This window comes from Chelonia mydas, chromosome 7 (assembly GCF_015237465.2).
Source record: "Chelonia mydas isolate rCheMyd1 chromosome 7, rCheMyd1.pri.v2, whole genome shotgun sequence".
Classification (NCBI taxonomy): domain Eukaryota; kingdom Metazoa; phylum Chordata; order Testudines; family Cheloniidae; genus Chelonia; species Chelonia mydas.
Window position 1 is genome coordinate 71,987,111 of NC_057853.1, and position 26,520 is coordinate 72,013,630.

Here is a 26,520-nt window from a genome sequence, read left to right on the forward strand (position 1 = left end):
TTTCTCTTTGTGCTGTAAAGAGTGGTTAATAGAGTTCCAAGTGCTGGAGTCATACATCATTCATAGACAGTACTGTAAAAGGCAGTCATATCATTATGTACTCATAAATGTGATTCTAGAAATTCTGAGCAGATTCAGTAGGAGAAATATTTCCATTCTGGTTGCTTTATATTTAGATGTGTAATGGGAGCGGTAGATCTCTGAAATAACCTTGAGGAGTTTTTCAAATTAATAGAACAGTTGTGAGGATCTTATAGGAGAATAAGATGTAATAGTCTGTCTAAGAGATTGTTTCAAGATTGAGGTTGACAGCTTTGCAACATTTGATTTATATCCTGAAAAAGTAAACTGGAACACTCTGTGAATACTTGATATATCAAAAGCTTAAATGTAAAAACAGCGGTGGGTATATATTTCCAAGCTCATCTAATGGGTTTATTTTGTATGCTGCCAGCAGCCTAAACCACATGGAATCAGAAACTGGACAGTGATCACAACACTGTCAAAGGTTTTAGTTTTTGCCAGATGCTTAACATCTGTGGGAAGAACAGTTGGAATAGTAGTGAAGTTTTAATTAGGGCATTCTCATTCTGGACTGCACAGGTGTGTTGAGGCTCAACTCCTCCAACTGAGGAAAAAACATTTTTGTCATATCCAGTTCATCAGCTACCTCTCCCATTTTCCCTCATCTGAGTTGTTTCTCTGCTGGACTCAAATACTCATCCCTTTGCACTCTACTAGCCAAACCCTCTTAATAGCAGGCCAATTTCCAAATCCTTCTGCTCCTCCTCTCCTCCATGGGGAACTCTGGTGGCATTTTTTACACAGGGATCACCCATCTCATCTTAGCCACATGGCCTCAGCAGTCATGTACCTCCTTTTCTTGAGTCTTGGTTTAATTGTGAGGACTTCCTCCACCCCTTGCTCCTTTTGTGTTAAGTGACTCTGCCTGTGCTATCCTGAGGGGGAAGATTAAGGTGTTCTCCTGTACCTGTGAAGAGGTGAGAATGCTCTTCTGACACTTTCTCTCCCTCTCCTGACCAAAACTAGAGTGTTTGCCTGGCATGGCATGGAGAGAACCACATCCATGGTATTATTTTAGACAGCTTTTTAGGACAGGGGGGTCCTTGTCTTTGTAATTACTTTACAGCACCAAGCACATGTTTGGTGCTAAACAATATACATTAGCCCATACTAGGGTTTTCTCCCTAAATAAAGGAAGAGGTTCCAAGAGTGGTAAATGGTAAGTATGGTTGTCCGTTCATAAGGATATTGAAGTGAGTCCTGGCTCAGATCCAGTGTCAAACCTTCACCTCCTAACGTTGTGCACAAGGTGCATGGACACTAATAACCACAAATCATGGAGCTACCTACTGAATAGAAGAAATCTAGAACAGCAGCTTTGACCCCAGACATGGCAATTGAACTTCCAGACTAAAATGTATAAGATGCATCAAACAAAACCATTAATGGTATGGTGAAGTCTTGTAGCAAATTTTAAAAACTGCATACGTGATTGGAAACAGTATTGTTATGTGGTGAATGGCTGCTTTCCTCAATGGAAGGATTAATGGAGTCTTCACAGGGAGCCTGGTATTAGGTCCAGTATTGTTTCTATTGTTGAACACAGCATTTCTCAGTTACAACAAGAAAAGTTTCGGGGCACCCCTTCCACCAGCCATAAGAAGGGTGTGTCATGATCCCTAGGTTTAGAAACCATGGTTTGACATATTAATTGAGCATGAAGTTGTTAAATTATGAAATGGAACTAGCACAAACATGGTAGAAAAACTAACCTAGTAAGCACTTAACAGGAAGGATTAATACATATTAGGTGATTGACTCCACAGGGTCTCAAGATTCCTTTCCACACCATGTTCATATGTTCCCAGCGTGTGTACCTTGGTAAATGCAGCAGTCTGCCCTTTTTGAGATAGGTGACAATGTAAGTGTCTGTACATCTGAGAACCAAGGCTAACCAGGTGGATGAAAGGAAGCACTAATGGAGCAATACCTTGGAGTAAAATAGTTGAGTTAAGGCTGGATCAAAAATCACTTACTGCAATAAAACTTCAGTATGGGATATCACCTTAAAAAGAAACATCCTCTCTCTGTTGCAGGATCAAACTTCTGAGCTCCAGCCCTTTCAGTAACAAGTTTAATTTTCTTGGCATACTGATTGCTTTTTGCTGTTTTAACATGACCCATGGAAATTAATTAAGCTGTGAAACTTAACAAGATGTGGTAAGTTTTTGAAAAATTAGATTTTGCAAATACCTTAATTAACTGATCATGACTTTTCAGCTGATATTGAAAAAATATAATTATTAGCAGACTGCCTTGCATGATGGGCAACAAGCATGACAGCATTATGCTGTAATCCTGCTGACAAACAATGGGTTTACCTGCCATTTGATTCCTTTTAGCGTTCCAGCCCTATAGTTGGTAAGAAATCTGCTTACCATGGCCAGCAAGGGAATGTGATTTAGGGATTAAGTAAACAAGCCTGAGAAATAATGCATATTTGATCATTTTTAGCTATTTGAATGCTGTTATCAATGTAATAAAGGTATTCAATGGAAATCAAGGTACAGGGTATTTGGGGAGTGGGAATGGGAGTGTGGGGAAGGGGTTGACTTGCTGCTTTGCAGAATTGATGACTTCTGGCTCAGCTATGGGGCCATGAACACCTACCTCATTTCCCCTGAGAATAGTCTGACTGCTGAGGTAGTTGGCTATCTTTTGTGGATGTGATGCCGCTGGCATGTTGTCAGGTGTGTTTGGCTCTTCCAGACCAAAGGTTTCGTTTGAGACGAAAACAACTGGTAAAGTAACCAGTTTGTGCCATTTGTTTTCCAACGTGCCATTTACTTCATAGTTGTATCTGAGTGAATGGAATTCAAATGCAAACCAGAAGTTTTTGTAGGAAGTGATTTGTGCTGTAACTTTACTCAGCTTGTGCATCTGAGTTCCTAAACATTTTGCCATGAGCACACTGAGCTATAACTTATGAAATAGTTTAGTAAGGCTATTGTATAACCTGTTATGTAAAATCTGATGTAGTTTTAGTGGACTCAGCTCCCAAGTTTCCATATTATTTTATCCTCTGGGTTTCAGGGTTGTTTTTGAGGCTGAAAATATCTGATCCAAATTGAAAACACCATTATACATCTGTCCAGATAAAAATGCTATTGTGAAGTTATATTCTGATGGAAAAAACAAACGAATCCCCAAACCTTTAGGCAAAACAGACTTAATAAACAGTTCAACAATCCTAAGGTCTTCTATGAACATCTTTGCTATAAATACATTAAAAACCTGGCAAAGTTGTTTTTAACATGAAAGGTTGCTGCTAATATGAAATTTGAACTAGAATTCCTATATGCTGAAGAGGCCGATGAGTTTCTACAGCTGAACTTAAATTGGAGTCTCATCCTGCAAAGTAATCCTTACCACTAGTGAAACTTATGATTAACTACAGTGGGACTTCTCACATGAGTAAGGGACACAATGGGTGACTGTTTGCAAGCTCATGGCCTTAGCTGTAGGCAAAACAAAATGCTACAGAATCTTTCCACCTTCCCATTCACTGTAGGTTTAGTTTAACAAAGAGGTAGAAAACTATAATAGAGTTCAAAAAAAGAACTAGATAAATTCCTGGAGAATAGTCCATCACTGGCTATTAGTCAGGATAAGCAGGGATGTAACACCATACTCCGAGTCCTGTAGCTCTGTTTGCCAGAAGCTGGGAGTGGACGACAGGGCATGAGTCACTTGATTGCTTGTTCTGTTCATTCCCTCTGAAGCACCTGGCATTGGCCACTGTCGAAAGACAGGATTCTGGGCTAGAGGGACCATTGGTCTGACACAATATGGCTGTTCTTATGCTCTTTAAATATGACTGAATCGTAGGTAAATGTGACTATCATGTTGCATTCGCCTTTTACACCTACACCTTCTAGTAGAATGCAATTTAATGTGGGTATGTCTTCATTCCTTTAGAAGAGTATCCTAATTTATTTCTACACTCTCAGGCCAGAGGTGTCAAACTCATCCTATGGAGGCGGCTAAATCCTGTTTTTAATTATGGTCTGTTGGGCAGGGTATAAATTTTAGAAATATCTACTATTCTCGAGCCACAGAAAGACCTCCATAGAACGTTTTCACAAAGATCAAGTATATCTCAACTTAAATTGTATTTGTTTAGTATTGTATTGTCACATTCAATAGCACTGTAGGGAAAACTGGCTCATTTTAGGGCCATCACTATTTCTACTCTGTTTCTTCCTTCTCCATCCACTTTTCGGTGTCCGTGCCTTTGGGTGTTCCTTCATTTTCTTCCCTTCAGCAATACCCAATTTTCCTCTCCATTTCCCTGTTGTGGGATTCGCTCCAGCCCTCTTCCTCATCCCATCTGCTAAAATGATCAGTAATGAAATGTCAAATCACCATTAGACTTGAACATTCTCATGATGGAAGTTAATGGAGCTGGTGGAGTTTGCTACTCTCAGGCATTGTTTGAAGCTGCCTGCTGACTTGGACAATGCTGCATTAGTTTACGCTTAGCTCATTTTTGGAAGGCTATTTTCACAACCATGAGGGCTAAACCTTTTTTAAGATGAAAACTTAAATTCTGCAATATTTACTTATACTTATGTGGCCCATATAGTATATCATGGGGCACTGTTTTGCTGTCCTGATCTACAGTACAGGACTAACGAGTTCCTAGTATAGTATTCCTTGAAGCTTGCTTACATTCACCCGGTCTACTGTATTCTGCTTCTTGAACATTTAACATCTCATCATGATTCATTGCTTTAACATTCTGACCTATGAAATTCTGTTTCAATTCTACCACACACAATTTCCTTTGAATCCCATCAGTACTGCTCTTTAATCAACCTTTTGGTTGCCATATGTGCCCTGGCACATAGGTGAGCAGAAGTGCTTGCATCATTTGTCTGGATCAGTAGCTACTTTTATGTAGTGGTTCACAATTGTTGTCATTGACCTGAGTCAGGCAGGGGACTTGACTGTTCCCAGATGAGGGCTGAATCAGTCTCATGTTAGTGAGCTCGAACAAGGAGACTGCCCTGATAGGAAAGGACCCTCAAGATAATTATGCAGTCAGTAAGCCTGTTGCCAGTCACTAGCTTATTTGGAGGTACCTGTGTGTGAAGCACAATTTGCAGTTGCTTACAAAAGCTAAGTCATGGTGCCAGTTTTTGTAAAACTGGCACAGAAGCTGGAACATGAAAACAAGGACACTGCTGGATTTTAGAGAGACAGTCATCTATATATGGTATTACAAAGCACTATCTGTATCCCTAAAGAAATGACCAGTTAAGGACCACTGGCTTAAATGTAGCATGGTGCATTATAACTTGGACTGGGGTGTTGAGCATTAATTAACTTTTTATTATCTGTTGATACAATAGGGGCATATATGTAAACTGCAAACTTGAAATGAATCCATATGGTTGTACCCCCTGCCCACCATACAGGTCTACAGTCAGGATTAAAGTAGTCATAGTAATACTGTCAGAGTTTTTTTTTTAACTGAACTGTAATCTTTTTTTTAAGGTCATAACACAAATAATAGTTAGTTGCAAAATTTTGGTGAAGAATTAAGGTATTCTGTGACTATTCCTGCATTTCATAGTAAGCCATATTAGTGCTGAGCACGTGCTGTTCCCCTTGCAGTGAATGGAAGCTGCAGGAATTCAACATCTCTGAAATCCATCCATTAGCTTTGCTGTAAACAGAAATGTGACATACGGGGTTAATTTTATCCCTAGTATAAATCCACAGTCACTAGAGTCACAGTAGGAAGGAAATCAATCCAGAAGAACATGTCTCTATCTCCCCCAAATTAAAAGTGTTCAATTAAGTTAAAAGCAAAAATAATTGGCTATTTTGCAATTTTGCTATTGTGAGAGGGTCGGGCTAGATGGCTATAGGAGAGTATATTAGCCCCAGGCTAAGTAGGTCCCTTCTCCCTGGGTAAGATGACAGGGAAGGTTCCAGAACAATCAGGAACCTTCTGGAGATAATTAAGACAGGCTGATTAGAACACCTGCAGCCAATCAAGAAGCTGCTAGAATCAATTAAGGCAGGCTAATCAGGGCACCTGGGTTTTAAAAAAGGAGCTCACTTCAGTTTGTGGTGTGCCTGTGAGGAGCTGGGAGCAAGAGGCACTAGGAGCTGAGAGTGAGAATGTGGACTGTTGGAGGACTTAGGTGTACAAGCATTACCATGCACCAGGAGAAAGGTCCTATGGTGAGAATAAAGAAGGTGTTGGGAGGCCATGGGGAAGTAGCCCAGGGAGTTGTAGCTGTCGCGCAGCTGCATTCCACAGGGCCCTGGGCTGGAACCCGGAGTAGAGGGTGGGCCTGGGTTCCCCCAAATCCTCCCAACTCCTGGTCAGACACAGGAGTCATCGACCTGGACTGTGAATTCAGAAAAATAGCCAAGCTGAGGGCTGCTGTGAAGCTCCAAGCGAGCAAATCCGCCAATAAGCGCAAGACCCACCAAGGTAGAGCAGGAACTTTGTCACACTATTCAGCGTTTACTTGGTTTTTAAATGGAAGTTTGAAAATTTTGCTCTGCTTGTATTCTTGTAAAGAAATGCAGCTTTTGCATAGGTGTTAAGTTCCTTCAACAAAAAATTCATAGGCATTCTACATATTCATAGTGGCCTTCTACCCACTTTTAGGGGGTTTTTAAAAAGTAATCAGTGAGCTTGAACAGCTATGATTCATCTGATGGCAAGATATTAAGCCATCCTTATGTTGTGTTAAAGTCTCCTCCCCCTGCCTCCCCAATCTTCTTGTAGTAACTGCCTTTAGAGCTGTCACTTTAAGCCTAAAAGTTTCTTCAGGGCGGGGACTATCTTTCTGTTTGATAAGTGCTTAATGCCTTTTGGGTGCTACTGCAATAATAAGGGCTTGGTACTCTTGTGTATTAAGTAGAGAACTCTTGCATCAACAAAATTAACTAAGTTACAGTGGGTGGGATTCATGAAGGTACTTAGGTGTTGCTGTCCTACTTTCAGGTGCCACTGTGATCCACAAAACTCCCACTTGGCTGCTGCCCAACCCTGTAGACACCTAAGTTTTTGCAGTAAAAATTTCCTAGGGACCTACGTTTCTACCTGTCTACTGCTTTACTGTAGGCACCCAGAAGCATATCTCCCACCTAAGCCCCAAAGCATTCCCTAATGAACCAGAGAAAAGATGAGTGTTTGGGTGCCTAAGTCACACATGGGGCCCAAAACAGCAGGGAGGTGGACCTCCCTTTAGCCCAGTGGTTAGGGTACTCATGTAGCATGTGGTGACCCTGGGTTCAAGTACCCCTCTGTACTGGGAGAAGGGATTACTGCTAATGATACATGAAAGAAGCCAGCTTGATGTTCAGATCCTGCTCTGAGTTCAGGGCAGGCTCTTTTTGGGGAGAGGGGGAAGTGTTCAGGTGTTAGGCCCGTAAATTTGATCTGGAGAGGGATGAGGCTACTTATTAAAACTGAAGGGTGGGATGGGATTGTTTTCTTTTTTCTGAGGGAGTTGACTAAATTGTCCCTGATCATTTACTGGGGGTTCTGCTAGCAGATTGGCTTACCCTGCTGTGCCAGAGCTTGAGCTTATACAAGTACTGGGGAAGAGCAAATATTTTGCCTTTAGGATGGACCACATAGTATCAAGTGCTAAGATTTTAAAAATTAATTCCTGATACAGGCTGGGTCTAGATTTTTGCAAAAAGGTCTTCACAGCCTTGGCTCCTACCTCTGTATTTTAAATTATAGCTCTGAAACAGTGGACTATTAATATATTTTCAGGAAGAGCGTGCAAGCACTTCCCCAAAAGCACTTGAAAATGCACTGTCGTAGGAGTGCCTCCTTCAGTTGTGAGACGTTTCCCTTTAACTAGGGTAACAAATTAAAAGCTCCTCTTAGCTAGTCACAAGAATGATAGTGCAAGGGTTAGCCTGGGATCTGGGAGACCCAACTTTCCTCTCTGCCACTGAGTCCTTTGTGATCCTTGGGTAAGAATCTTAGGCAATGGCTACACACAGGGACTATCTGTAAAACTGGATGATTATACTTATCTACCTCAAAAGGTGGTGGATTAAATACATTAAAAGACTGTGAGGTGGTCAGATACTATGATAAAGTGGGACAGTCCTTCTCCCTTTGTCCCTATGAGCACATTCACTCTGCCACAAGGAGTTTGTCACAGGCTATTCAGGAATGTGGGAGATCCTCACTAAACTAAAGGCAGCACGTAACTGAACTGTAAATATGACAATAACTGTACAACCGGCAATGCATATAGATCCCTACCAGTTCCATTTCAAGTCCAGGTTCAGAGGACAGCTGTGCTTTACTGTTGCTCTCTGACCATGAGCTGTGCTGGTTGTCATTGCTTTTGTGCTTGTTCAGTCAATTCACCCTTCTTGAAGGATATGCAAATTGTACCCTCCTGTGCCTGCCCAACATGGGGGCCTTACTGCTGGGGAAGGGTTCGCTACATTTGCTCTGTTGCTATCCTTCAGTGTTTTGTGCCGGGGTGGGGGTAGGGCTGCTTTAAAAGTGCTGTTAGTGGGGCCTACCTAGGATGTGCTGCATCAGCACATGCCTCTTTTCCCTCCTCAGTGACAGAGGCTCGCGCACAGGCCAGCTCCAGTTGTGCTACAATGGTAATTACAGGCACTGTATGCCACCTCTGGTTTTCTCCCAGATGACTTTCCTGAGGCCAGAGCTCCTGGAACCTGGATTCCACAAGTGGCAGTTGATATCAGCCAGGAATGGATCTAGCCCAGGGACAGTTCAATGAATGCAGAAATGAAAATAAACCACACACAAGTAGGATGAAGTAACATTTATTAAGTGTAGCAATTTTTGCACCTGTTCTCGGCATTGTCTTTTGCCGGCTGCTGAACATTACTGCTTGCTGAGGGTAGGAGAACTGGAGCCTTTCCTCACTGATGAGAATTAACAGTGCTTGCACCCTGTTTGAACTCTACCTGGAGCTAACTGGAAACAAAACATTTTCTCTCTCGTGCTGTGCCAAATCGCTGAATCTATTTAAGGGAATCCTCAAGTGAAAGGAAGAGGTGAAGGACAAGTCTCTGGAAAGCGTCCATGGAAGACAGCTGCATGTCCACTTAAACGCTGCTGGGTTACTACTACTAAAGGAGTTAAAAAGTTAGACCATACCTCCAAAAAAGCAGCCCTGGAAATGAAAACAGCACGAAGTGTGACAACGTACTGAAGTGTTTCTCTTCAGTGTAGCAAAACCATCCTTCAGAGTTGTTGCCATAGTCGCCTACTTTGTCTCCTGCCTTTCTCTATAGAAAAGTACAGTTGGAATCAGCCCCCATAGACGATAAATAGCCTCTAACAAGGTTTTGGACAGCTACCTACTGTCAGTCTCTCTCCATCCAGTCCAGTCCTTTTCTTTGCAGCCGCCTTTCACTTTTTGCCAATGTTGTGGGTCGCCCTGAACTGTTTTATTCGTCCAGTTATTTACTTTCTCTGATTGCCTTATTTCAAGGTAGGGTTTTGCCCTGGAAAGGCTGCCTGGCTTCGTTTCCTGCAGGCAGTTCCGCTGTTTTCGGGGGCGGGCGGGGCGAGCTAGCCACTGTCTCTGAAACCCGCGGCTCCGGCGCTTCCCAGACCCGTGGGCATAGGCTGCTCTCCTTGGCGCTGCAGGTGGGGTCAGGACCGTGTGGCTCTCGGCTCCGTGGCAGCACTCCGGGGTGAATTAAGCGCCCGGGATGAGTTCCTGGCTGGTGGAAGCATAGGGCTGCATTTCTCCGTGGATGGGGGCGCAACCGTGTCTGGGCGCTGGGTGCTTCCCCCCTTCTGCAGGGCCAGCGTCTCCCCCGTGCCCCGCGGGCCGCCCGCGCCTTCTCCCCTCTGCAGCAGCTCGCTCAGCATGGAGATGTAGATCTTGGCCATCTGCAGAGTCTCCGCTTTGGACAGTTTCTTTTCGTTACGCAGCGCCGGGATGACGCTCCGCAGACGATCAAAGGCCACGTTCAAAGCCAGCATCCGCCTCCTTTCCCGGGCATTGGCTGCCAGCCGCCGGCGCCGTCTGCTCCATGCCCCCGCGAAAGGATCGTATCCCCAGCCCGCCAGCGCTCTCTTCCTCTGGAGCCCAGGCGGGGCCCCCCAGGCTGTGGTGCGCACTAGGGCCAGTCCCCCGGGATTCAGGCTCACGGATCCCTGGGGAAATCGGGCATCGGTCACTGTCCAGCGTGCAGCACCGGCGGGCTGGAAATCCCTTGCGTTTCCCTGGAAACCTCTCCCCTCCGCCGCCGCCGCCTCCCTTTGCACCCGGGCTCTGCAGTGGCAGGGCGGCAGCGCTGAGAAACGGTAGCTGGGAAAGTGGCCACCCGCCCTTACCGGCTCCGGAGTGCAGCGGGCTTTCATCCTAGGCCCGAGCGCTTGAAACAGAGAGGTTAGATCTGCCCGCCCGCCCGCCCGTTCCTTTCTCGGAGACACGCGAAAGTCTATCCAGAAACCTGGACGGGTGGGTTTGTTTATATTGCAAATGGGACGCGTGGAGAGGCAGAGAAGGTTCCCTCCCGGGGCGGGGAGAAGGGGTTTAAAACAAAGCTAGTGCTCAAAGCTAAACCGTGAATAATTTGTCACTTATAACAGAAAGAAAGTCTATTAAACGCATTCAGTCAGTGGGGATTAGTTTCTCTCCAGTGATCCCTTGAAGTGTGACCCCAGGAATCAAAGAGACGTTAATCCTAATAATCCAAAATGCAATTAGATCCGGGGGTATTTTTTCCACTGGAAAGGCGCGCACAGTCCAGGCCCGCCGTGCGACAATTGAAAAGTAGCCCCGGCCCGCCCCGCCCCGGGAGCGCGCTGCTGAGCTCCCCTTCTGCTGGAAGCGGCACCTTGCGTTCAGCGCGGGGGACTCACGTTGGCTGGGTCTGGGAATGGATGAAATAGCGTCAGGGAGTTTTCAGTGATCCACGTGGCTTTAAAAACCATGTTGGAGCGCTGCTGAGTGTTCCTGAAGCCGTAAAACCATGCGGTGCCGGTAACCGCTTCTGAGACACGCAGCCTTATGGGCTGGCGGGACTCCTGGTGATTGATAGCTCAGGGGACCCATATAGTGGGCTGGAGGTTTAATAACTGAAGTCGGTACGGTACAATAGCACACAAATCAAGCCTGGTGGAGCCGTTTGTTTAGTGAGCAGGAAAGGTCACGGACTGAGAGTCCTGAAGTCCCTCTTTCCACAGACTGGGTATAGTTTAGGTGTGACAGTGCAAGCTTCTCCCACATCATCCTGTCAGCCTAGATCTTTCCGTGCCAGTTTAGTAGTGCTCCTTTAATGACCTTCAGGGCACTCTGCAACACACATTTGCTTTCTGGGACTGGGAGGATTCTGGTGAGAGATCATCAGATATAATTTTAACTGCTGGGTGATTTATGTGACTTCTCTGGAGAATAGGTGCTCCTAGCATAGTCTGTTTGTGTAACTGTATTTTTAAGGGGTGTCAAGTGCACATAAAGCAAAATATAGGCACTCCTTTTTGTGGAATGTGTGTCTTTGATGCCATTTCATTTGTGCAGGTGTTTACACCTGTCCACGGGGACCTGGACTAAGACTGATCCCCGTAAGTTCAGTGAATATCTGTACATGATAACATTTGGTCAGGGATTCAGTAGTGAGACACTTAACACCTTATTGATCATTCCCTGAGCCATCGAAGACATACATGTGCATACCAACCTTAGAATAATAAGTGTTCTGTTCTTTTTATTTGCCTCATGGTGTTTGAGCCATTAGGACTCATGTTTTCGAGCTTAAGAACATAAGAATGAAAATACTGGATCAGACCAATGATCCCTCTAGCCTAGTATGGCCTCTGCCAGATGCTTCAGAGGGAATGCCTAGAACAGGGCATTTATCAAGTGATCCATCCCCTGTTGTCCAGTCCCAGCTTCTTGTAGTTAGATGTTTAGACATCAACAGCATGGGCCAACAGCATGGGGTTACGTCCCTGACCATCTTGGCTATTAGCCAGTAAAGATCCTATTCGCCATGAACTTTTCTCATTCTTTTTTTGAACCCAGTTATACTTCTTGCCAGTGGATGTTGTGAAGGCCAAGAATTTCACAGATTGACTGTTGATATCAGCCAGGGCTGGATCTAGCCCAGGGACAGTTTAATGAATGCAGAAATGAAAATAAACCACATACAAGTAGGATGAAGTAACATTTATTTAGTGTAGCAATTTTTGCATGTGTTCTATGCATTGTCTTTTGCCGACTGCTGAACATTACTGCTTGCTGAGGGTAGGAGAACTGCCCTTGTGGGTATCAGGAGCCTTTCCTCATTGATGAGAATTAACAGTGCTTGTACCTTGTTTGAACTCTACCTGGAGCTAACTGGAAACAAAACATGTTCATTGTGTGAAGAAGTACTTCCTTTTAATTGTTTTAAACCTGCTGCCTGTTAATTTTACCTGGCTGATGATGAAGCTATCAAAGGGCTGGGCACACTGCACATAGGCTGAGATTAATTTCAACGGATGACCCCTGGGTCTAATGTTATGTAAAGGGATAAATAACACTTCCCTATTCACTTTCTCCACACCATTCATGATTTTGTAGACCTCTATCATATCCCCCCTTAGTTATCTCTTTTTCTAAACTGAACAGAGCCAGTCTTTAATCTCTCCTCACATGAAAGCTGTTCCACCCCCTTCTCTGTACTTTTCCCAATTCTAATATATCTTTTTTGAGATGGGGCAACCAGAATTCAAAGTGTGGGTGTACCATGGATTTATATAGTACCACTATTTTTTCTATTCCTTTCCTAACGGTTCCTGAAATTTGGTTAGCTTCTGCACAAAGAGTAGATATTTTCAGAGAACTATCCCAGATGACTCTAAGATCTTTCTAGAGTGCTAATAGCTAATTTAGACCCATCATTTTGTATGTATAATTGGGATTATGTTTTCTAATGTGCATTACTTTGTATTTATCAATATTTCTCTGCAACCATGAGAGCTAAAAACTTACATTACATTTTAAATTAAATCTGAAGTTCTCATGTAATAATATGACTCAAAGAGCTGGGAATTACCAAAATTGCAAGATTTGTGATTAAAATTGTGAGAGTTGGCAATACTGAAGTGTGTTCACCTCTTTTGTTCTTTAAGGTGTTATCGGATATAAAAGGCTAGCAGGATTGACTTCATTCACTGTTGCTGTTCATGTAATTCACCAGAGAGATGTATCAAGATTTTTTGCACAATAGGGCTGGCACTTCAGGTATGTTCATTAGAGCTGATGAGGAATTTTTTGATGAAATTTTTTTTTTCTTTTTGGTTGGAAAACTGCAATTCGTTGAAACTCAGATTGTTCTCAGGGAAGGTCAGTTTTCATGAATCTGCCTGCCAATGGGCTGGCCTTCACCTGCACACCCCCTTGTGGTGTGATGTCTTTCTGCACAGTTTGGCACAGCCCGAAACTCCCCTGGTCTCAGGATCTTCGCTGCAGAAGCTTTTCTCACTCTCTCTTCAGGCTTTGTAGAGCTTTCTGAACATCCCCCCCACCCCACCCCGCTGCCTTTTGTAGGGGAATCAGGTGCTCTCTGTTCAAGACTGACTCCTTAGTAGCTAGGATTGGCTGGCCCCAGGCCTCTAGCGTTTAAGAGGCAAGCACCCTGTTACGCTCCTGATTTGGAGGACCAAAAAAAAAAAAAAAAAAAATTGGGGGAAAAAACCTTCAAAATTATCAAAATGTCCCATTTCAACATTTTCAAAACTGAGTTTTGTTTTTTGGTTTGAATTTCATTATGAAATTTTAGTTAATTGATACTTTAAAAATAAAAAAGAGGTAACAAAATAGAAAACAAATCATTTAGATTGACCTGATTTTAATTTTTTTAACTGATCGGTTCATGAAAATTTTCAAGATTTGGGCTTTTCATCCCAATTCAGGATAGGAAAAATATTTGAAATCTTGAAAACTCTTGCATTATGGGAAAATCCTTTCTGGCCCACAGCAAATATTACTTAATATTACCCTGGGGCCCTCATCTCCTCTGTGTTCCGCATGGGAAGACTGAGACTCTACAGCAGGTACAGCCCACTAAAAGCTTGTAACTAGGATTCTTTCCCTCTATACACAGCACAGTTTATCTGTAGTATCTTTTTATGGCTAAGACCAGGATTTTTTCTTTGCTGTCTGTCTGTTATGGGCAGTGGCGCATTTAGAGTTACTGGGGCCCTGTGCTCAGCTTCATTTTTGGGGCCCCTCCTTGGGACCCAGCCAAGAAAAAGAACATTCTCTCTCATCTCCCTCCCGCCCCCGTTTTTCATTCTTTTTTTCTTTCTCCTCCTCCTCCTATAAGTAATAGGAAGTAAATGAAAATAAAGTGAGGTACCTGGATTGTTTTTGTAGTCTAACTTATATTTCCACTGACCACCTGAAAATCGCTGAGGGTCTCGGCAGACCACTTAATGAACTTTCCAAATATTGTTTGTACCGTTAGCTAACTACTGTAAAGAGCTTTGGATAAGAGTGCTTTATAAAAAAAAAAAAAATGTAAAAAAGTGTCGGGGTACAGGGTCTGGCTGGGACTTATGGTGCGGGAGGGGGCTGGGGGTGCAGGAGCTGGGAGGAAATTAGCATGCAGGAGCAGGCTGGGGTGCAGGGTATGGCCAGGAGTTAGGGTGCAGGAGGGGGCTCAGGGCTGGGACAGGGGGTTGGGGTGTGGAGTGCTTACCTGGGGAAGCTCCCATTTGATGCGAGGGGTGGAGGTGGGGATGTGGGGAGGGTGCAGGAGTCAGGGTAGGCAGGGGGCTGGGGGTATGTAAGGCGGTGCAGGAGTCAGGGCTCGGGGTGCAGGGTCGGGGAGGGAGTTAGGGTGCAGGAACGGGCTGGGGTTGGGGTGCAGGGTCTGGCCAGGAGTTAGGATGGAGGAGGGGACTCAGGGTTGGGGCAGGAGGTTGGGGTGTGGAGTGCTTACCTGGGCAGCTCACCTTTGGTGTGAGGGGTGTTGGTGGGAATGTGGGGTGTATGTGCAGGAGCTCCCATTTGGTGCTCAGGGTGGGGGAGGATATAGGGGGGTGCAGGAATCAGGGAGGGCAGGGGGCTGGGGTGTGTGAGGGAGGTGCAGGAGTCAGGACAGGGGGCTGGGGTCATGGGGGTGCCCCCACCCCCCTGCCCTGAGCGGCTCATGGCAAGGGGCTGGGGGGAGGCTATGTGTAGGGGGAGTGCAGGGGCCCTGCCTTTGCTCCGTCCTTCCCCCTTCCCCAAGGCCCCGCCCCTTCTCCGCCTCCTTCCCCGAGTGTGCTGCGGCCTCGCTCCTCCTCCTCCCTCCTGGAGCAACCTGAGCACTGGCAAAGAGCTGTTTGGCAGCAGGGGAAGTGCTGGGAGGAGAGGGGCAGGGCAGGAACAAGGCACGCTCGGGGGAAGAGGCGGGGGAGGGGTGAGCTTCGTTGCCAGTGGGGGCAGAGCCTGCAGCAGGTGCCTCAGGAGCCGGCAGGACCAAGCTTCTGCCCCTGCAGCTGCCCGTCCCTGGGGCATTGGGGGGCCATGCCAGGGCACCCTGTGTTTCACTGTAAATCTGCCTCTGGTTATGGGAGTTGAGTTGGTGTGTGAGGAATTAATGCTGCTGCGCAGGAGTTTATGGAGGGCTCGCACCTCCTTTTGGAGATATGTTATTTGTAGTTATCTCTTGTGAAGGAGTGCAGAGATCCTTGGGTGCCAGCACATTCTGATGTAGTGGCATTGATATTATTTCTTTTATTCCTTTAGTCGTCCCCTGTCCCCCCCGCACACTCACACCTCCAGGCTCATCTTTCTCTCTAACATGGCTACCATCCTCCACAAAAACCTCCTGTATCCCAGTCTTGGATGATACCAGTAATCATCTCAACAGGAACTCAGCCAGCCACCTACAAAAACTCCTTTTCTTTTCTTCTTGTAAGAAGCACACCCTCCATGCTCTCTGGAAACCTGATCAAACAGGTGTCTATTGCAGAGAGCCCAGAAGCTCATCAAATGTGAGCCATTTCAGTCTAAGCGGTGGGGGAGCAAGTTCCAGAGTCTCAAATTCCTCACAGAGCACACCCTGCCAGTTACCTAGCTTTTGTAACAAGGGGGATCCAGCCAGAGCACCGCTGCTGACCGCAGCTGTGGCAGTCTGCCTGGAGAGAGGTGATCCCTGGAGCGGGTCTGTCCCAAGCCATTGAGAGATTTATAGGTCATAACCAACATCTTAAACTCTACACAGAGACCAGTGGGCAGCCAATGCAGACCCCAGAGCACTGGTGTCACGTGCTCCCAGCAACACACCCCACTTAGTAGGTGAACTGCTGCCTTCCGCATAACCTCAGTCTCTGAATGGTTGGAAGGTGTTGTCCCATGGAGGGCACATTGCAATAGTCTAATCTTGAAGTAACAAGATTATGGATAATGGTGGTAATGATTACATCTGAAAGGAAAGGTTGCAACCTCTTAACCAGACACAGATGGTAAAAAAATGAGTGGGTCACTGTGGTAATATGATCATCCAGCAGCTGAGGGTCTAAAGTCACCCCCCAAGTTATAAATCTCAGTAGCTAATGGCAGATGTATTCCCTCAAAGGTGTTTACGCATAACTCATCCCCCAAAACGAACCAACTACCCCCCCTTCTATTAAAGGCTTTCATAACCAATCTTGTCTCTTCCATCTCAGAGTGTCTGTGTCTAGGAATTTTGGTGCAAGGAGCAGCTTGAAGGTAGTGGGGGGGCTGGGAAGCCTGAGCCATTGGTGGATTTGGGTACCATGGGAAGGAGAGAGGGAGTTTAGACGCAGGGGTTTTGTCGATGTTTGTGAGGCACATGGGAATACCTGGAGCCTGAGGTGTTGGGGGGGGGGAATAGGGAAATTTCTGGGGGCCTGAAGGGTCTGTGGTCTGACTTGGGGAAGTGGGGGCCGGAGGAGAATAGACACTCGGGCTAGACCTCTGGAGAGTGAGAGACCAACCATTGCCATCTTTCCCCCCATCTTTTTAGTGTTGAGTGTTTGCTGCTGCCTGGGAGCCAGCAGAGATAGTGAAGGCAGGAGTAGAGGCAGCCAGGCTAACCTGGCCAGTTGTCTCCATATTAGCCCTAGGTGTCTGAAGAGAAGCATTGCAGGGAAGCTTCTGCAGCCTCTGTGGCGCACAGCTGATCACAGGGCTTCCTGGGCTGGCCAGCCGATCTCCCCATTTTGCTGTGCTTCACCCTTTGCAGGCTGGAAGGGTTGTTGGTTTTTCTGGAGTGGATGTGTTTCCTTCCATCCTACAGTTACCCTCACAGCTCTTGACTACTTGTAATTAAACATCTCATGGGATTTTTTGCAAGAACAGAGGTACTAGCTGGCTCTGGTGTCCTGGCAAATTCCTAAACAGGATAATTCCATTAAACTACTGTCATTTCCTCCATAAGTCAATAAGAGACATCCACTCCTCCTTCCTGCCCTAAACTACGGTGTACTAAACGGCTTGTCTTACTTGAGGGGTGGGAAAACTGATTCACGTGCTTGTGCCTGTTTCTGCTCTGCTGGAGTCAGTGGCAAAACTCTCTTTGACTTTAGTGGGGGCAGCATTGGGACTATAATTTGTACACTATTTGGAATTCTTAGGAATGAAAGGTGCAATGTGTCATATGTATAGGAGCATCATCTTACTGTATTTTGATTTCTAAACAAATGAGCCTGCAAATGTTTATAATTTTCTGAGTCACAATCACAGAGCCATGGAAGGGCAGAACAAAGAGAAGAGTGAAATTGTGCTTTCTTTCTCATGAAGTTTGCTGAAATATTGTAACACTAAAGGCTTTTGACATTTAAACAGGTTTCACCCTCACCTGCGTCATTTTCTAATTTCTGTTATTGAGTAACTCAGTGGGATACATGACTTGGTTTGTTGTTGTTTCCTCTGTCACCTGGCACATTTTACTAGAGAATGAAAACGACCCTGACTGTGGGTGAATTGCTGCTAAAATTTAGGCATGCATTTCTGTTTTTAGATTAGAAGTGTGTGGGATCTTTTACACTGTAATACTGCTGACTTGGCTGCTTTGAACTCTAATGTTCTATTTTAAAGAAAACTGAATCTAAACAGAAATATGCTCCTAATTTAGTCTTTCTTTCAGTGAAGATGGAGATTAAAATTGGTCTTGATGGGGGTAAGCAGATAGACCAGAACAACTCCAGTAGCATCATAGCCCTATAATTCACTTCTTACAGAAGTGCTGTTTGTAACACTGTAGATCAGGTTGCAATGAATTTTTCCACTTAAGGTAGGAATTTCATCTTTGTTTTGTATGAAGACAGAGTATCTTAACCAAGTTTGCAGCCCAGATATGAGTGAAGACTGAATTTTCCAAGGATTTTAAGGTAAATCTGTTAGGTCGTTAACAATAATTAAAAATAGAGATTTTCTTTTTCTGGTGAATCTCACATTTTTCCTGTGTATCTAGCTAACAAACAGCTTGTTACTACCTTTTCACCCTTTCCATATAATTAAATTGATCTAAAATGGCTTTTTAAAATTAAAAGTAACAACTGAAGTCTCCATGAGAGAGCAAAGAGTGCATGTAACCTCCAGAAGAGTCTGTGACTACTCTGAGAACAAAATGGCTGTTGTCTTTGCACACAGGCAGAGTTCTTAGCAATGGAAAAGTTCCCTATGCTGAAAACTAAGGCAGCAGAGTTTCTTAGCTACATCCACCCATCACAGGATCCTCTCGTAAAATAAAGGTGCCCTAAGGGCAGATTTAAAGACTGCATTTTGTGATTCTGGACTGCAGCCCACCCCTACAATTTTATTCAACGTCTTACATGAAGGCCAATGCTTCATTACTCTTGCAACAGACATCAAAGATCCAACATTTGAGATTTCTTTGGGAGTGGTGGGGAATGGAAAAAGTAAATATTTCCCCAGAAAAGCTTTGCAATTGCTTTTGTGACGTGGAGTGCACGGTAGAAAGAAGAAGCAGATGTTTTTGAATGATAGCCATAGATTCTGAAATGAAGCACACCAGGTAGGAAAATTCTGCAGAACCTATGAAAGATATTAATATCCGTCCACCACAGCAAGGTTGCTGGTTTTTTTTTTTTTTTTTTTTTAAGCCTTTCAGTGCCATCTCTTTACAACAGAAGTGTTATGACATGGTGTAGCTGTTTAGGAGAGACATGTCTAGCAATATTTTCCAGCTCTGATGAGCTGGCCTCATGGTATGTATGATTTTATTACAATACGGAGGCAGAATGCTGGAATAAGGAGCCTTAACTCAAAATTTCCTGAGTTCTGTGCACTTCGCTCAGAATCTTTTTAGAGATTTTTCTGTGTTAAAGTGACGCTGCCAGAATTATTAGGCTTGATATCTGATTTGTTGCCCCTCTTGCAAGCCGCTTCCCTCTCTGACATTCTTGTTGCAGAATCCCTGCTAGTCTTTGGGCCATATTCTCAGCAGGTGTAAATCGGTGCAGTTCCATTTACTTTGATTTACACCCATTGATGATCTGCCCCATGTGTCTAGTTATTTTGTTCAAAGCAAATACTTCAAGTCTTAAATAAATAAAATCAACACCCAGTGGTAGAGAGCAATCCTTCAATAGCAGAGTCTTCACCGTGCAAGTGGAAAACTGTACTAAGGACATAGATTTCAGTGTCCAACTTCCAAGGTATTAGTACAAAACAGTAAAATTATTAGAAACAGTAACATTTTGGGGATTGGAGAAGGAACTAACACCCTTATAAGTGTATTTAAACATTTCTATAATTATATTGGACTGATGATCACAATCATATTGGTTTCTAAAAATACAGTTTTGGGATTAGAGTCAGTGTTTCTAATGTATCAACAGTGGAAAGTGTCTCTTGGGATTCAAGTGTGGAGCAATGTCCACGTTCAGAGCAAGTTTACCCAGACCTCTCTCCTCAAACAAAGGCTTTTTTAACATCAATAGATTTTGTTCAAGGTAATTTCTTCCTTCCAGCTGCATGAAGAGGCTCTTCAGCTGCCTACGCGCAGTCACAGAGAGAAGTTGGACAGCTCCTTGCTGACTGTATCTGTGATATACACCTTCTTTATGTGGACTTGTTCCAGTGGTAGTCAATGGGGAATTTTGTTGTTGATGTTGATATGAACAAAACTGGCCCATGTGTGTGCGTGTGTATATGTATGTGTGTTATAATTTATGCCTGTGTTTCCCCTCCCCTCCATCTCTGATTCTCAACTGTCAGCTCCTGAGCATCAAATTGAGTGACTTTTTGCAGAGAAAATAGATACAAAATGATGCTAAACTAACAAGCTTATTGGTAACCTGCCTGTTTTGAACAGACATTGAAAGACTAATTGGTGGAGAAGCATGAAGCAGAACTGGCTGGCAGGTTGCCTTTCATCAGCCTGCCCCATGCCCCTCTGTGCCTCACTTGGAAAAAGAATGGCAACTTGCATCCGCAGCCTTCAAATTAATCCTATTAGACACTGTTCAGGAAGAAAACAAGAGACAGCCAACATCCACTTTGATTAATCCAGTGAGAATCAGTTGTAAAGATACCCACCTCCCCACCCTTCTGCTGTCTCTCATTTCCACCTGCTTTTGAATGGAAATGAGCACAAGGTGGGGGGAAGCGTGGTCTGTTTCAGAAATGCAGGAAGGCAGGAGGGGGCTATGATAACTGTGGCATGCTTTGCTTATTCAATTAATAGACTGTCTAGGGAAGGGGAGCACCACAGGAGATTGAAAAGGAGCTATCATTGGCCTCCTTGTCTCTTGGTGGGTCTAAAGCTTGAGTGAGAATAAACTGTTCATTTCTGGAGTTGAGGGAAAGGGTCCCCTTTACGCTACTGCTGTCTGACCTCCTCCCCAAACACCAATCCCTTAGGCAGGTGACTCTCTCCTGGGATATTCTTGGGGTGTAGATGTGTTGGTCAACACGGTCCTTATGCACAAATCTTACCCTTAGCCTATCGCCGTCCTTCTCTGTATTAAAATACAACCCTTTCATAAGGCACTGTGAGATCTTTGGACGAGAGGCATTTGGTAAGTGCCAGGTATTATCCTTCAGGCCCCACATCCATACATAACTGACAAGGAAGCCTGCATTCCACATGCACATGGGACATGGTGGACCAGAATGGATTCCCAGAAGCATTAAGAGTCCAGACTGGTGTTTGTCTGCGACTCTCAGTGGTGAAGAATGTTAGCTGTTGAAATCTTTGGTAATTTGCAGGTGCCCGTGAATCAGGCATTAGAAAGCATTCTTGCACATACAGCTAAGGTGGTGGTATTTTTTTAAAGAGACCTAAAATATTCCTACTAGCTTAATTTCAAAATCCAAAGCACATGCATATCATCCTGCAGCTGTTTTTCATCATCGAACCCTGCAACTCTCAGATCCCTTTGGAATTTTTGTTCTCTACCCTCCTCTGCAAATCAGTCAGGTCTGACATGTGAATTGTTGCAAAAATCTTTTGATGATCTGAGAACAAACACAAGTGACAAAGTGACAAGGTGACACCTGAGACAGGGCCTTCAAGACAGAGAGATCCCTGGGGAGGGGAAAATATCGAGAGGATTTAAAAAAAAAAAATAGCTTGATCAGATCAGTTGTGGTAGCTCTGCTGCTATATTATTCCACCAAAACTCAGTGGTGATCTCACAGTGCCAGTGTCTCACTGGAAAATAGTTGTTCTTTCTGAAGAGAGTAGGCCTTGGCTACTAACCAGAGGGTCCCTGAGCTGCAACCTAGAGTAGAGGGCATGCCTGGATTCCCCTGTCAGCCACCAGGGACGTGGCACATACCAGGCAGAGAACAGTGGACTGCCTGGAGTGATTTGTTCTGGGATAGACTTTGTTACAGTCACCCTAGAAGGGGGAAACCACATCGTGACCTGGCCAGAGGGCTGAGTCACAAAGTGGAGGCTGCAGTTCCTGGAGTGAGAACGGCTGCAGAGTGAGAGGGTGATGGGAGAGACCCTGCCGGGGAGGGTGCAATGGCTGGCTGGAGCTAATCCTGAAAATGGCTAGCAGGAGGGGCCACTAATGAGTACACCTTGTGACTGTGACTTACACTTTCTGGGCACTTCAGCATGTAATTTACATAAACTTGGATTCACAGGGTGAAATCTTGGCCCCATCAACACTCCCATTGATTTCAGTAGTGCCAGGATTTTACCCACACTCCCTAAACCACTTACCCAAGTGCAGTTTACGCTGTCTTATGCATTGTCTCCTCGTCTGCCCACCAAGTCTAACAGAATCTAACCTGGTGTAAATCACAATGGTGAGAGGCGAGAGGAATGGGGTGAAGCAGGAAAATAAACTAAGAGGAGGCTCTAAGCAGGAGTACATTGAAGTGTGATGTGTCTGGTAGCACAGGATGTTCTAGTGCTATAACTCCCCAGAAGAGCATTGAAAATCAACATTTTTGTTTAATCAAGGTTAATGTCTACCAGATGGATTTGTCCATATTATTCTTTCTTTTGGACTTGAATAGCGTGTGGTCACTTCCCCAAAGGGCTTAGAAATCAGCTGGCTGGAGGTTTCCTTTAGGCCAGGTTTTCCTTTCTCCTCTAGGTGGGTGAATAATGAAATCCTTATGTGCTTATTTTTTAAACTCTCCACATACTATTGGTATGTGTTTTGTGTTTTTACAAAAGCTGCCTGTTGGCATACAAGAAAAACGAAAAGTACAAATGGAAATAACCAGATCTATCATGTTGCACCATTAAGTAAACAGACTGATAAAATGTGTCATTCGGATGCCTGACAGTTATGTAGATAAATTACTGTTGACCTTGCATCACCTTGAGTGACTCATCCTTTTTTGGGGGAAAATGGGTAGGTGCAATTTCTCTTTCAAGAAAGATTTATTGTCATGTAGACCACAGGCAAGGAAAATGAGAACTAGTCTATTGCTATTTATTCCCTGGTCACTTTCAATCCTTAGGCTACTCTGTATTGGCTGCATTATCCCATTCCTGCCAGATATTCATCATAGGGCTTTTTCCATTGCAATCTTCCCTGAAACAGTGAAAATGTATTTATCTTACTGATTCTGTGTTAACATTTACAGAACACGTAGTTTCAGGACTTGGTTTATTAATAATGCTGCTAATATCAAATCAGGGAGAATCTAACAAAGGAAATTAAGATTGGGATTCTGTTTTGAAAGGTTGGATCATTACACTTCCCGCCCCCTCCCGCCCCCCATCCAAATGGGTAAATCTATCACAAAGAAACCTTTATATCTAAGTTACAGCTATACTCTAGCCACTGTGAACAACATCAGTGATACAATTTAAATCAAAATAGCCTGTCGTATTAAAGCCCAAATCTCAGATGGAAGGAATGGTGACAGGCCTCCCAGCCATAATGTAAACTTGCCCCAACAAATTAACTAGTAAATTGAATTCCAGAATCTACCTCAATTCCGTCTCTTCTGGACTTCTTAGTGGAACAGAATACAGACATTAGAGATTCATTTCCTGGGATAAATGATTCTCAGAATTTTGTTACACTTTGTTCTTTTAATATTTTTCGATCAACAACACTAATTTACTGAAGCCAATGTACAACACAACAGCATCCTCTCTTTCTATCCCCGTTCTGCAATCAGATAGAAAATAACATAATTTGAAATGCATTCCATTCTTTACCTCTCCCACAAAATGAAGGTGGATCAATGAAAAGATGTATAGCAGGCCCAGCTGCTTTTGTAGTCCTAACGGCTACCTATTGAAATAGATGAAATCACTCATCAATCAGTCCTTTTTTTTTTCTTTTTTTTTTTTTTTTTAAAGGAACCCTGTTTCACAAAACACTCTCCCACTTGAATGCATTTTAAAGCAAGGGCCACAAAGCATTTCTGCAACATACGATGAGTTTCTTCGGCACATGGAGGACTGCTGATCGCCATAATGAAACATTCAATAACTGCACTGAATTGGATGAACCCCGGTGGTCCCACTGGGATCAATTACAGAATGCTAGCTGTTTGCAGCCAAGTGGGTGAGTAAGTGGTTAATCAGGCATGTACACTAATAATAGGAGACCTCTGTATCCAAGGGCATGTGGTGGACCTTGTCCCACTTGAACAGCTCTTCTATTAAAGTGGTTGTATTACAATTAGACTTTTCCAAGCTTGTTTTCTCTTACATCAATATCCATTGTGTTTCTCTTGTCCTTTAATGACCTTACAATTGATCTGTTTCCTCTTTGATCATGGTTAGCTGACCAGAGGGAGGTTGGCATTCCGTCTCAGTCAGCTGCTTGTTTATTTCAATTGTTCAATTTCCTTGGGCCATTGTTACTAATTTCCATGGCTTTAGTTTAAATTAGCAGATCAGAGGCAAAATTGCATCTTAAATCCTTAATGATAATTAGGAGGAGGAGAAAAGAAACACTTCCCATATAAGCTGTAAAAACCATTCTACAAACTGTGTTCCAAAATAATGGGTGATTTTTTTTTTTTTCAACCATCATCATAAATTGCTGAAATCATTTAAGACTTGTTTGTGTTTTTGACGCAGGCAGCTGAATTTCTTTTGCTGATGTTTCTGGCTGATGGATTCTGTATTTCCTGTAGAAAACCACATTAAAAGACAGTTACAAATTTGATCATGTGGTCAATCACTCAAAGTAGGAAATGCCACAGGTAAGTTAGCACGCTCATGACCTTAACTCTGTCCCTGTGTGTATATTCATGATGATATTCGTTATAATTACAGAATCACATGCTGTTTCGCAAATGTTAAAATATACCACTTTTTTTTCTACAACCTTATATACCTATGTGTAGCATGTTGTATTATCTTTTCATTCTTTATGTATACTGAACACAAATTTAATTATAGTATGGTCCAGTATATTTTTAGTTACAAGCCTTTTATTTGAATTCTAGTCTCTGACTGTGGCCCTGATTCAATAGGGTACTTAAACACATGCCTAACTTTAATCACATCAGTAGACCTATTGACATCAAGAAGTCAAAGGGAATATTCATGTGCTGAAATAGCTTGCTGAATCAGGGTTGATGTAGCTAATTTAGCTACATATTTAAGCGGTGTATTTTTCCCAGCAAATTTTCACTGACTCTGGTGTGTGCTTAATATGCTCCACATGTGTGTGGGGAAAAAACCTACATGTTTTTATGTTGTATTTGGGAAACATCGTGCGATCATGATGGGCCAGATTCTCAGATAGGTTAAATTAACATAACTCATTCGACTTCAGTGGAGCTCTTCCAATATACACTAGCTGAAGATCTTTCCTACAGGTTGTAAAAATAACTGATTTTTGGCCTGACAACTCTCAGGCCAGCAGTGATTTTTATTTTTGAAAGTGAGAAGTGAAGAGACCATATGGGGATAATAATACTTATCTCCTTTGTAAAGTGATTTGAGCTCTATGGATGAAAAGCACTATGTAAGAATGCTAAATAATAACAATATTATTATTTTGGGGCTCTGAATATTTAACACATTTCTGTTCCTTGTGCAAAATGTAATAAAGATATAACATGAAGCTGGCTGGCTCAAACCTGTTCTGAACATAGAGGCAAACCTTAAACCCAGAAGCAAGCCTGAGTAGCTGAGCTAGGTGCTGGGGAGAAGCAAGGTAAAAGGGTGGGGTTACACACAGTGACTCCATTGCTACTTTGGCCACGGGGCTAGAGTAGCTTTGTGGACCCCTACTGCAGCCTCGTTGTGGGCCCGGGAGGACTGCAACATAAGCTCAGTGGCAGATCCCCTGGCCCTTTCCGAACTCATTCATGATTCACTACCACCAGGCCCCTGTGCACAGCTGGGTTCTGCACTCTCAAGGTGTGCTAAGCCTCATCCCTTGTACACCAGGACTCCACTGTCTGGGGACTGCAGCATTCATGGAGATGGGGCTAGACCTGCCCCACAGCCCACTGTAATTTGGTGGATATTTTAGGTGGCTGTGAATGTTGATAGTTTCACTGCAGACTGTTGGGTTGTATGTCAGAGAGTGCAGAGGGAGAATCAGCCCGTTGGGGGAGAACTCGATGTATTGGACATGGTTATGTGTCAGAGACCGTGGAGAAGGCATTCGCATCAGGGTGCTGGCAGATTAGCCCCTGTAATACACGTCAATCTCGTACAGTGATTGTAATGTACTAGGGCCATATTGTCTGTGATAGACTGTAATCTGCACAGACACAGACTACAACATAGTTGGGTGAATGTTGTATTAATGGATGCCTAGAGATGGCAAGTGGGCAACTTCACAAGCAGTGTACCAATGGCAGCTTCATAAGCAATGACCAATCCCTGCTCTCCTATGCCCACTCGTATGGGAAGATCCCCACCTCAGTGAGTCGGGGCTACTGGTTTAAGAACATAAGAGTGGCCATACTGGGTTGACCAATGGTCCATCTAGACCAATATCCTGTCTTCTGACAGTGGCCAATGCCAGGTGCCCCAGAGGGAACGAATAGAACAGGTAATCATCAACAATGATCCATCCCGTCGTCCACT

At 44.0% G+C, this 26,520-nt stretch overlaps 1 protein-coding gene and 1 long non-coding RNA gene across 2 annotated transcripts; one reads left to right on the forward strand and one right to left on the reverse strand.

The window, feature by feature from the left end:
• Nucleotides 1-307: 307 nt before the first annotated feature.
• Nucleotides 308-25,511, forward strand: LOC119566858. Its single transcript, XR_005226304.2, has 3 exons — nucleotides 308-2,244; nucleotides 13,190-13,301; nucleotides 23,821-25,511. It is a non-coding gene; the product is annotated as an uncharacterized LOC119566858 (long non-coding RNA).
• On the reverse strand, nucleotides 8,869-13,147 carry LOC122466743 (neurogenin-1-like). The gene has a single exon (XM_043552242.1). It carries the CDS (start codon nucleotides 10,430-10,432, stop codon nucleotides 9,716-9,718), a length of 717 nt encoding a protein of 238 aa, XP_043408177.1. The 5' UTR covers nucleotides 10,433-13,147; the 3' UTR covers nucleotides 8,869-9,715.
• Nucleotides 25,512-26,520: the final 1,009 nt, after the last annotated feature.

Coding starts and splice junctions, on each gene's coding strand:
- LOC122466743 (XM_043552242.1), bottom strand. CDS start 10,432: ATGAAAGCCCGCTGCACTCCGGAGCCGGTAAGGGCGGGTGGCCACTTT.